This window comes from Pseudomyrmex gracilis, unplaced genomic scaffold (genome assembly GCF_002006095.1).
Source record: "Pseudomyrmex gracilis isolate BER0280 unplaced genomic scaffold, ASM200609v1 scaffold_176, whole genome shotgun sequence".
NCBI classification, from domain to species: Eukaryota; Metazoa; Arthropoda; class Insecta; order Hymenoptera; family Formicidae; genus Pseudomyrmex; species Pseudomyrmex gracilis.
In genome coordinates this window covers 39,339-52,220 of record NW_018020760.1, presented here as the reverse complement: position 1 = coordinate 52,220, position 12,882 = coordinate 39,339, and the positions used below count along the sequence as shown (strand labels likewise).

Genomic DNA, 12,882 nt, shown 5'->3' with positions numbered 1-12,882 from the left:
CAATATATAATATATATATATTGAAAAATATAGATTAATTAAGAATACGAAAATATACAGAATGTTTTTTGTCTCTGTGAGAGAAAATAGATTTTCATTCCGTGTTTCGTTTTTTTTGTCGATTATTTCGTGATGAAAATGCGCACACTCTTGTTTTTACGACGACTCTTGTGTGTAAAATGTATTTAAAGCGTTTAGATTATTAATATACCGTGTCTAGGAGCGTGTCTGTGGCACTTACCGTTACTTTGCATAGCGCGAAGCATATTATAGTATTGCGCAACCAAGGTTGTTGCACAGCATATGGACGATGTCTTGCCGACGGAACACAGCCGCATAAATAATTCCGCTTCTCTATTTTCGCCGCGGCTGCATTCACGTTGGCCAAATTGAAATTTTGCGAACTTTATGCCCGTGTATGATGTATGGCTAAAGCTCACAAAATACCAGGAGAGTGAGACCGCCGTTTTAACCGCGCACTTAAAGGATAAAAGGTTACGCTTGTGTTGTCGGGGGGGCAACGACGTTTTTTGCAAGTTATTGACAATCCGTCAGTGAACTTTATTCCGCGTGTAGTTTTTTTTTGTTTTTTTTTTTTACGACCAACAATTTTACAACATTAGCAGTTTCTCCGAAAAGTATAAACTTTTCGTTTTTACGCTTGCTCGCGGAATAAAATATCAAAGCGCGCTACGCGCTTGAGTGGTGGCTCATTTGGCTTTCAACAAATCAACAGTTGCACCATCCGGAGTCACCATCACCGGACCGACAGAGGCGAAGGCGGATGAACAGGTGCTCATTACCTGCACAACTGAGAACTCGAATCCGCCCGCGGACATCAAGTGGACAGTGGACGGTCATAATGTTGACAGCGACTCCTCGAAGACGGAATTAGCGCCAAACGGCGGCTGGATCACCAGCTCGAACGTGACGTTCAACATTAATCGCAACAGTCGCAGCATCGTTGTCATATGCCACGCTTCGAACGCGAAGCTCACGGAGAACGTGGTCGGCACGCACACCATCACCGTAATATGTGAGCGTTTCTCTCTTTTCTCTCTGTCGTAGAATTTCACCAGGTAGAAGTGAAGTGTAGTTGTAACGAGACTCTACGTTCTCTACGCCCGCGACGAAAATCTAATTTTCGCCCCGTCAAAGAGTTTCATGGGCGCCGCGTGTCCCAGAAACCCGCGCCGTGAGATATTTCCCGAAAAGACTTTTCAATTGCCAATTGAACGATATTAGATTTCTTAACGAATAAAGCGCCAGAATAAAACCGTTGAAAGAGACAGAGTCGAAATAAAATTAACTAAAAATCCGAAAGTGAAAAGTAAACTTTTTTAATTGGCCTTCTGTGTCATTTGAGTTTACTCTTTATAGAAGCAATTAACTATTTTATAATTATTCCCGTTGAAAAATAAGTGAACAAAAAATGTATATTTTTTATGCAAAAGCACGTGAAACGTGCGGTTTGCGTTGCTTATAAATCAGAAATATAAAAAATAATGTATAAAAAAAGAATACATATATATATTATATTATTATATACATACATATGTATATATATATAATTAATATATATACATATATATTATTAATATATTATTATTATTAATATATATTATATATTATTAATATATATTAATAATATATAATATATATTAATAATAATAATATATTAATAATATATATGTATATATAATTAATATATATACATATATATTATTAATATATTATTATTATTAATATATATTATATATTATTAATATATATTATTTTGCTTTGTTTATATGTTAAAAGTACAATAGACTAGAATATCGATAAAAAAAGAAACTATTACGTTCGTATTTTTTTCTTTAATATGTGATAAAGTCGGTAAAAGTTAAAACACACTGTTTCGCTTCTTCGACGATCAAAATTTGTAACGCATTTGTATAGGAAATTAGGGTATAACGACGCCATTGCCGCTGACATCTTCGCAAACGCGCGATGACAAATTAATCGACCGAGCCGCCGTTATTCAAGTCCCAAAACGTGCATACGCAATACACACGCCGCCGCACGCGAAACCCAATGGCCAGAATTCATTTAACATATTCGACATTGCGTCATACTGGCGCGCGTGATACACTCGCAATAACACAACCGTAATCGACCGACATTAATTTCCGTCGTAAATAAATAATCCCTGAATAATCAACTCCACGTTTTCAGCTTGTAATTACATGCATTAAAATTATTCGCTATCTGGAATATATATATGTACTAAACAATTAGTTAGCTTGCAATCAATAATACGACCCGCCAGATCCGAGATATACCATAACGAATGCTACACCCGTGTTGTCGGTGCGATGTAACAGGTTCGAGTGAACAACAAATAATCCTTAACAAATTGTAATAAATTCTTTATCGAATGATTAATTAACAAGAATTGATAACGAAGTGTATAACGAACGTATTGGGAGAGAAATGATTCACGATAACACTGTAAACAGATGTGACAAAGCCCTTCGTGTGTCTTGTTACCTTGTTATATAATTCTCCAGCAAAAAAATTTCTTTTATCACATATAAACAATAAATTTTGTCTTGATTATTAATTTTATTCTGATTTCAAAATAAATGTGTGTTTAATCAAACATGCACAGAAATTCATGCATAGAAAACATAAAATGATAAAGTATACCCGAGTCGAAATTTAGCGTCTACGTTGAACCTCAATTTTTCTTTTTTTCTGTAGGAGTAAGAGAGAAAGTAGATCCTACTTTGACGCTGCTATACGTCCGAAATTTCATTTTTTCAAAAATTGAGGTTCAATGTAGACGCTAAATTTCGACTCGGGGATGGATGAATGAATAAAAGAATAAATTTAATTTTTCTGATTTTACTTTTGTAGTCCCACCTTCGAGATTAATTGTTACTGGTTACGAAGAAGGCTCGACGATAGTCGCCGGTACGGTGCTGAGGCTCTCGTGTATCGCCACGACGGGTAATCCACCGCCCACGTTAACATGGTACAAGAACGATCGCAAGGTATGTGAAATGGAGCGACACGATTTACCATATAATAGATCCGATATAACGGTAGATTAAACAAACTCAAGAGGCAAGGTTCTCAACGAACGTGAAAGCGCACGTTTCTGCATTTTCCAAAGTTCGAGAAAGTTTTCGAGATAACACAATGAAAGTAAAGTTGATTCTCGTTAATGGTTAATTACTTAATTTCAGAAATGTGTGCCACACAGAATTGATGCAAAAGTCGCGAAGCATGCAATTTGAAATAATTCGAAGATCTAATATAAATGTGAATTTTTTTTTTATATACAGGGTGTCCGACAATTACTTTAACATCTCTCGTAGACAGTTAGAAGTAGTAAAACTGAGTCGAAAAGTCCTGAATCATTTTTTTCCATTACATATAATAAAGGAGTAATTATTGAATAAATCAAGCCAATCAGCGCCGACCTTTAGCCGGGCTCACGTCAGTGAGCCGGAGCGGAGCGCTCACGCACACCAGACGTGTGGTTCACTGACGTGCGTTCGGCTAAAGGTCAGCGCTGATTGGCTTGATTTATTCAATAATTACTTCTTTATTATATGTAATAGCAGAGAGAAGCCTGAGAGCGGCCATGCCATTGTAGTTTCTTTTTACGACGGTTTCAGCCGCTGGTTTTAGCCGTATTTCCACAAAAGTGGAACTCAAAGACCGTTCTACATTAAACGCAAGTCGCAGGTCTCGCGGAACTGATCAATCACGTTGGTCGATTGGCTGATTTGACTCTGCAATTGGTCAATTCCACGAGATCTGCTACTTGCGTTTAATGTAGAACGGCCTTTGAGTTCCACTTTTGTGGAAATACGGCTAAAACCGTCGTAAAAAATTACAATAGGATGGCCGCTCTCAGATTTCTCTCTGGTAATAGAAAAAAAATGGTTCAGGACTTTTCGACTCAGTTTCACTCCTTCTATCTGTCTACGAGAGATGTTAAAGTAATTGTCGGACACCCTGTATATATTTCAAGATCGAGACGACCCACACACACACACACACACACACACACGTAGACTGTGATGTAACGTTGAATTTCTTTTTTTTTTTGAATCGCAGATACCCGGTACGACCAGACAGCGCGATCAGAGCGTCTCCAGCGATCTGACGATACTTGTCAACGCGTCCGATAACAACGCTCATGTGCGATGCGAGGCTATGAACTCCGCCACCGAGATTCCTCTGCTCAAAATTCTCGTGCTAAAAGTCTACTGTAAGATAGATCCCAGCCATATATTTCTCTCTCTTATCTCATCTATCGCGAAATACATATATATATATATATACATACATATATCTTATATGTACATATTTTTAAAAGTCATATATTACATTATAAATACATTTGATCACAAAAAACGTTCTTCTTTTAAATCGAAACGAGAGAGAGAGAGAGAGAGAGAATTCAGATTTCCGAGATAAAAATTCCCGGGCGCATCCGGGGAATGATCAAACTCTGGCGCCGATTGCTCTTTTTCTTTCTTGAAATCACGAGTTTTTTTCCTCCGAAAGCAAAGCGCGGTGATATTTTAACGGCTGACCGTCCGGTCGTTTTTTTTTGTTTTTTTTTCCAGTCCCGCCCGAAAGGGTGTATATTACTCGCGATCCGCATGACTTTCACGCCGGCCAGGAAGGACGTATAATGTGCGAGTCGAGCAGCAGCAATCCAGCCGCCGAGATGTCGTGGTGGAAGAACGGGATACCGGTGCCGGACACTCGGAACGGCACTAAGGCCGGATTACACGGCGGCTACCTCTCGTTCGTCGAGCTCACGCTGGATTTAACCGAGGAGATGAATGGCGAGGTGTACACCTGCGAGGCCAAGAATACGGAATTGGGAAGAGCGATTCATGACGCCACGACACTGGACGTGCTGTGTGAGTGAACAAACTATATATACGTATATATATAAGCAGATTTTGCTTCTGATCGGTGTATAATCTGTGTATATATCTGTGCGAAACGCGGCACGCGCTTACACGCACGATCGCATTTCCCGTCACAAGAGCGTTCAACCCGGAAATTTCTGTAGAATGCGCGAATGCGCTGTGCGATATCTCTGAATACGGATCACGTTCGCGTTAATTTCCCGGTGTGTTTGCCCGCGAAAATATATATCTCGCGTCGTTATACGGGCGGAGTGATAGCGTTATTATGCGAATCGGACGAGTTTGCAAAAACCGTAGAGATTATCGAAGGGAAAACGCTGCTTATTTTAATGCAAAAAATTCAACAACAAAAATTGTGTGTGTGTGAGCAAAAACACACAATACATCTTTAAATAAGTTGAAAAAAAATATTTTCAATACTTTGAAAATGTACATCGATTTTAAATTGTTACTTTTAATATATATATATATATATAATTGTTTAATTAAATCTATGACTGAAAAAATATAATATCTGACAATTCACAATGCGATTTAAATTTATTTTTCTTTATTTCTGTAGACAAGCCAATATTCTCGCCGTTAGATCCGAACGAATTAATCGGTCTGGAAGGAGAGCCTTTTGTGATTTCCGTATCGGCAAGGGGCAATCCAAATGCGACAGAGTACACGTGGACGAGGGATGGTCTACCGCTAGGTACCAGCGGTAAGAAAATAACCGCACACGGTCCTACGCTAAATATCACAAGATTAGATCGCCACGACGCTGGCACGTACATATGCGAAGCGCTGAACAAAGAAGGAACCACTTTTTACCAGTTAAATTTAACCGTGCAGTGTAAGTAAAAATAATATCATTTTCTAGAAAAATTTTAACACTATGCGATAAATCCGCTACTCGTCACTGTGATTAAAATTTCGAATCATATTTAAAAAATATAAAAAATAACAGTATTTTAATGCATCGGAAAACATATTATCGATCTTGTAATTCGATTTTCTATCTGTTTATAATTAATTTAATTTAAAAATTAATTGTCTCTCAAAACACAAGCGAAATGTTTTTTAATACACAAAATTTATATATATGTATATATATTGTTGCTTTAATCCGAAATCGCAAAAAAAAATGTAAATCATTATTTTTATCTCGTTTGTCATTTTATTTTCAAAATATATATATATCCTACAGATCCTGCTAAAATCAAACGCACTTCCTCGTCGGGGATAGTTTATCCGCCGGGAGTCGAGGCGATGTTGTTCTGCGAGGTTGACGGTAGTCCAATCAGCGACGAGTACGTCACGTGGCAGAAAGTAGGATCGAACCCCGAACTACCGGGACGTTACTCGACGTCCTTTGTTAATCGGACTTCGTATCTTCATATAGAGCATCCCAGTCAGGAAGACGTCGGCGAATATCGATGCAAAGTCAATAACGGCATCGGCAACGCAACGTCGGATCCTATTCTGTTTATCACGAACTGTACGTAGAATGGAGAGATATTTTATCACGATTTTTCAATAAAATATTGCCAGAGAACAAGCGATGCGCTTGAACGAGCAAAAGAAAATCCGATCGAAATCGGTGGGATTTAATTATCTCACATCACACGGTAATTTAATCGCCGTACATCGGATTTTAATTGTCATAGATCGTCTGGGTCGATGCGACCGGTTTAATTGCCACGCAAATTAGTAGTTATTTTATTTAGGTAGTATATTTTCAGATAAAAAAAAAACAAAACAAAAAAAGAAACAAAGAAAAAAACGAAAAACTCGAAGCAAAAAACAGAGTGTAACATTTACGGTATAACATTTAGCGCGCAACTGAGTTCGAGGTAAACAGCCGCGGTTTGTGTTTACATCAAATGTTACTGCAGATTATTGATGTATTAATTTAGTTCCAAATAGAAAACAATCATCAATGATAAGTTAGCGAAAGGTGTTAATGCAATTATACTGATGATAATAATTTAACAACACCGGCGTCATTATCTATATTGTAATTATTATGTTTGACGAATAATTGGTTAATTATCATTCTGAGAGTTGTTGTTGTGCCGATAGTGTAACAATAAATTGTCGCAAACACTTCGCCCGTTGCGCTCGCTCCGGTTAAATAAAAGAGATCACTGTTGCACAAAACGCATGTATGTATACGTGTCACATACAGAAATCGTGCGAAATTCACGCAAGAGGAGGAACACATCGTAAAATATTATTCTATATGCACGAGATTCACGCGCGACGTATCGAAGAGCGCGCGCGGGTAATAAAGAATTTACTGGTACTTTTTTATGCGCAGTTAAACCAGAAATGACGAACACCCCGCTGACGCGAAAGGCAGCGGCGAACAAAGGAATAAACGTCCAATTGTTCTGCAAAGCTCGGGGATCTCCGTTGCCGCGTTTTACCTGGATCTTCAATGGAAAAACTTTATTGCCGAACGCAACCGAGAATAAATACAGTATCACTCACAGCGATGTAAGTCACTTTATATAAGACGTACTTATCTCTCAGAGATAACGACTTTCTTTACCGGTACATCTCCTTTAGAATCGTCGTTTGACCGAAGCCTCCCGGCATTGTGCCGACGCGCACTGTAAATCTTTATTCCTCGCTCAAATTGAAGTGAATTTTCGTTTTAATAATAGAATTTTCACGTCGGGTGTATAAGTTTTTTGATATGCTCGTCGTCGGAAGAATTCAAGAAAAAGGATAACATCTAATTAAAGTTTCGCTGTGTGTGTGAGAGAGAGAGAGAGAGAAAGATTACGCGCTCGCGAGAGAGATGCATCTATATATACCATCACAACGATCTTTCTGCCATTCTGATAATATTTATTCGAGTGTCTCTCTCGAATAATAAAAATGACGGTGTTCGCTTTCTCTCGTTTTTCCTCCAGCTGTCCGAGCTTTCCTCGGAAACGACACTGACCATCTATCACGTGAGAGCGCAGGACTATGGAAAGTACGAGTGCCGTGCCCAGAATAAAATGGGACAGTCTTCGGATGATATATATTTGAACGTCACGTCGCCACCGGACAAACCCGGCGACCTCGAGATCTACAATGTCACGCACGATTCGGTTACGCTGATTTGGAAACGCGGTTTCGACGGCGGGCTGCCAACGTCCCATCAAATACGATGGCGACAGGCGCTGGATTACGAGGATCGCTATCACTACGTGGACGTCTCGCCGGGCGAATATAAAGCCACTATATCCGGCCTGTCGCTCGGAACTTATTACGTGTTCAGCGTGAAGGCTATCAACGAGAAGGGCGAAAGCGGCTTCTTGCCGGACCTCGTCAAGGTCCAGACGCTCCGTAAGTCGTCAGATAAAAAAAAACGCCTTTAGAAAAACGTTTTCCCTTATCCGCTTTCTCGTGCTTGCGCGAGCTAAGTAACTTTATCATCAGAAATTAGCCTAACATCGTCGCGAAATGATGAGGATTAACGGGAAACGTAGCGCGAAATGATAGCGTCGACTGCTCTGTGTGGTATTTCGTGGTAATTTTCAGCTTAGATAACTCCGTACGCAAACTCTATAACATAACAAAAACGTATTTGAACGAAGCGCGAAGCAGAAAGCGCTTATAAACTTCCAACGTGGAATTATAGAGTTGTTAGTTGATTTTTCTTCTAACAAGTAAAATATTTACGTTCAGACCGATACAATTGTTATTCACGCTACACGGTGGAAAATAACAGCTTGCTAAATCATTATGCAGATCATCGGGGGACATAATTAAATGCGATTGCCCCACATCCACATAATTAATCATACTCAGTAATTACGTTCAATCGTGTTCAATGTTTCATACGTTTAGTAGTGAACATTCGCATGATATTTACGCCCGTAGACTAGTTCTGCGATACAGATCACCTCAAGCATTTATATATACATACGTAGAAGTAGCATTTACAAGTATCATAAGTATCATAAAACACACAACCACATGTAAGTGACGCGACAGCATGATCTCTATTCTGACAATTTATATCGCTTGTATAGCTTGGAAATTTTTTTTTTCTGACAAATGGTTTTCGCACTCGATGCTGCGCTTGTAAGGGTCCGAACCCGGGCGAATTACAAGCGATTATATAATATCGCGGCGATTAATATAATAACAAATATATAATTGTTCCAATTTATTAATTTTTTTTCATATGCAATAATCAAAGAACAACCGCAAGATTGAACAACGCGTAACTAACAAAAATGTAGACCTTCATTGCATGACGGTAACATAGATCGGTGATGGGGCATTGGCTTGGGTTACAGGCGAGGCGCCACCAACCGAGTTGACATCAAGCGAGAATAGTTCCTCCTACATCATCGTCATTATCATCACTGTTTCCGCCTCTGCTTGCCTAGTCATTGCCGCGACCATAATCTTTGCTACAATAAAGTCGAAAAAGAAGGTCCAGCGTGCTGGTAAATATAATATTTATCACGTGTCCTTTCTTTCCTTTATCTCCCTAGGCCCGGTTAAAGAGGAAAACCTGCCGGACGTCCTCTCGGAGAAGAGCGACTTTCCGATGAATTATATCTATACGTTAGCGGCGACGTCCGTCATCATTTTTATCGTTAATGTCTTCATCATGTTGTGGTACATTATACGAAAGCGAAATAAATCTCGTAAGTTTACGACCAATAATAATTTAAGTACGCGCACGCGTATTTCAATTTTTCAAAGATCAGTCAGTTCAGCGTCCACTGGTTACGTTCACACAGAAGATGAATTCGCTGCTGCCTTTCTTTCGTTCAATTTAATTTTAGAATGTCGGAATAAAAATTAAAATTTAACCGCTTCACACAGTCAAAACTAATTGTTATTATTAAAATATATTATTCTAAAAAAATTTGCGAACTTTCTTTTGGTCAAAAAAAAAAAAATATTAGGTTTATCCTCTGTGTGTGCATAGCGTGGTCTTATTCGCAGCCCGTCCCGGTCGTTCACATTTTCATCGTGCATTGTCTCTCTGCACAGGTATTAATAAATCACAGACTGCCGACATGTATGCACCGTCCACCGTCAACGGCGACACTATGACCGGCGAATTAAGTTCGATGTCGGACGAGAAGAGCGACGTCAATTTCGACGCTAACGATTACGTGGTCAGTGCCATCAGTCAGTATGTTCTTAGTAACAAATAATTCCGGAGGGTAGGTTTGAGTTCTAGCAACAACACTTTTTCTGTTTCATTTTCTCTTATTAGTTTTTGCTAGATTCGCTCTTAATTTTTTTTCATCATTTGAATTCGATTCACCCGATCTTTTTTTTCTCTCCGTTGATCTCGTTGATCTTTTTTAACACACAAGGGATAGCTTAAAAAGGTGAATTTTGCTCTCCTCTCGGTCTATTAACGATATCATCTCTCGTTTTAATTTTAATACAATTGTTTTCTCTTTCTTTCGCCCTCGGAATATTACTAGTATAATATTATAGTAATATATTATAGTAATACTATATATAGTAATATATTATAATATCATTAACCACGCAACAGTGTTTCATTTCGTCGCTCGTTTATGTGGAATTGTTTGAAAATTAATTTCTGGTTATTGAAATTTATTACAAATTATTATTTGATCGCAAAGTAGTTTAGTTTTTTTTTTTTTAATTGTAATGTAGCTTGTTATTTCGATTTTATCACAGAGCAATTTGATATTTTAATTTTTTTTTTTAACACAAAAATCACTTTTCCTGATTCTTTCGTGATTGTTTTTGTCACATTGATCGTTCATGATATCCATCCGAGTGCAAAGAAATCGACTAAAGAGCAATCTCTTTTTTCTTTTCAGGTAAATCTAATACATATCTTACACAAACACGAAATAGTGTTGCGATTAAAGCAATTTCGCTTTAATATTTTGATAACAACATATCTTTAATAAGCTAAGCGCGATACTCTATATATAAAACACTAAATTCTCTAATTTTCTATAAGCGGCTTTTATACTTAATACTCGCTTGCTTTTGTCGCCGTAATATTAAATCTCGCCCAGATAGCCAAATGTGAAAACTCAATATAAAGTAAATCATTGTACAGATTAAGTTGCTCGCCAATTGCTGCTGTTGCGTTGTTTTTTATTTAACGCAACGAAAATGTTTTTGTCAATTCAGTATCAATATGCTGAGTATTTATTTATCAATCAATTGTTGCAACCAATGTTTATGACAAGTGAGATCAGCAATATGCGAGCAATATACGAGCAATGATTTTTATTCACAAGTTGAGAAAAATAATATATAAGTTTGTTGTCGAGTTTGAGTTGTTGGGAACTAGCTGTTATTATATTTTGAAAACTGTTGCTGGCAAGAAACATACCGAAAAGAGGATACGCCCTTTTGTTACATTGCCGAAAACGTATGAGTAATATTTGCGGCAAGTTGCCAACAACTTGCACTCAGTTGGCTATGCTGGGCACATGTGCATAATGCGAATAAGTGTAGTGAAATAGTATATAAACTCTAAATAAAGAGAAAAAAATAGTGTAATATTTTATACTTTTTGCACTTTTAATTAATTTTTTACTGAATTTACCTTTGTTTATTTTTTTATATAAGATTTGCGTATAAGATTAATGAATTGGATCTTGTTAATTAATCTTCTTGCATTTATTTAAACAAATTTCACCAAAATTTCAAACTTAATGTTTTTCTCTGATCAAATGAAAATGCGCGAACGTATCTAATCAATCTTCTCGACGTAAATATCGGATTCACGATGAATTTACTTTTTCGAACTAATACCAGATTAATTGATGATAGAACAAATTTACTCAACGGCCGTTGTGCACCGCCATTTTCCCGTCGACGTTTCATTACCCTGAATGCTCACTCGAGCGGATAAGAGTCGATTGGAAGCACTAAACGGCTAATTACACTCGCGGACACTAATTAACGTAATACGACACTCGCTCGTCACTTTGTACGACATTCCCCGAACTTCGTTCCACTTGTGCGATGACCAAAAAATAACCAAACTCTCAACTATCGACCGTTACTGCGTTCGAAGTGGCACTTTCGATGTTCGTACACACACGACAAAATCGAACAACGCGTTTGAAAACTCGAAAGACACACACCGGCAACTTCACGTCGCGATTCGCGCCAATTTCGCGTCGTCGATTTGCCCAAGTGCGCAGGCTTATTCGATTTATCGCGAAGCAGATAAAATTGAACTAATTATCTTATCTTTTGATTTGAATCCGATTAATAGTCTTTCAGGTGATAAGCGGTTGCGGCAAAAAAAAAACTCCAATTAATTAGAATTCAGTCGATAAAAGCGAACCGTTTAATATAATTTGTACAGTCAGGTTCGGTTGAGTCTTAAGAGAGGTCCAAAGTTATATAAAAAAATTAAAATTTTTTAAACAATTTTTTAAACAATTTTTTGAACAATTTTAAAAACTTAGTGTGCGCGAAAAATTCAGTTATATCGATCAAACAGACCCACTTTAGGATCCCCTTAAGAAGAAATGATAATTCAAAAAAAGATTTGCTTTGATAAATAGACGCGCATGGTCGCAAAGTTGCGCGAAAAGTTTGCAATGTTGTACTACTACAGAACCCGATGTAATTAATCATAACTACATACACACATACGTATATTAAAATATATGACGTAACACTCGCTGCTGCTTGTTCTGACATTCTTGATGTTGTGTTTATCATTCGCGACATATTTTAAGTGGGTAAATAACGTGAAACGCAACGGAGGATTTCACTTACCGTCTTTCGCGCGACGCGCGCATGATCACTATACAATATACAGGATGTTTCAGAACTATGGGATCAAACTTCTAGGGGTTATTCAGTGCAACAGTAGAAAACATTTGAGTATAGGGACCCATGTCCGGAAAAGTGTCACTACCGCACTACGGCCCTAAGACGCGTTAAAATTTAGAAAGACGATGAATTGCCTAAATAG

General features: G+C 37.9%; 1 protein-coding gene across 3 annotated transcripts in view; it reads left to right on the top strand.

Annotated features, from left to right (window-relative positions):
- LOC109857854 (nephrin) overlaps positions 1–12,882 on the top strand; it is a 300,812-nt gene that overhangs the window by 283,792 nt on the left and 4,138 nt on the right. The window contains exons 7-16 of one of the 3 annotated variants that reach the window (XM_020434605.1): positions 737–1,036; positions 2,899–3,035; positions 4,111–4,264; positions 4,626–4,928; positions 5,503–5,778; positions 6,133–6,423; positions 7,246–7,424; positions 7,847–8,267; positions 9,428–9,583; positions 9,936–10,063. In XM_020434605.1, the coding sequence (XP_020290194.1) occupies positions 737–1,036; positions 2,899–3,035; positions 4,111–4,264; positions 4,626–4,928; positions 5,503–5,778; positions 6,133–6,423; positions 7,246–7,424; positions 7,847–8,267; positions 9,428–9,583; positions 9,936–10,063 (2,345 nt within the window). Of the gene's footprint in view, positions 1–736; positions 1,037–2,898; positions 3,036–4,110; positions 4,265–4,625; positions 4,929–5,502; positions 5,779–6,132; positions 6,424–7,245; positions 7,425–7,846; positions 8,268–9,226; positions 9,380–9,427; positions 9,584–9,935; positions 10,112–12,882 lie in introns of all 3 variants that reach the window. The other 2 variants (XM_020434606.1, XM_020434607.1) reach the window with 2 other exon arrangements.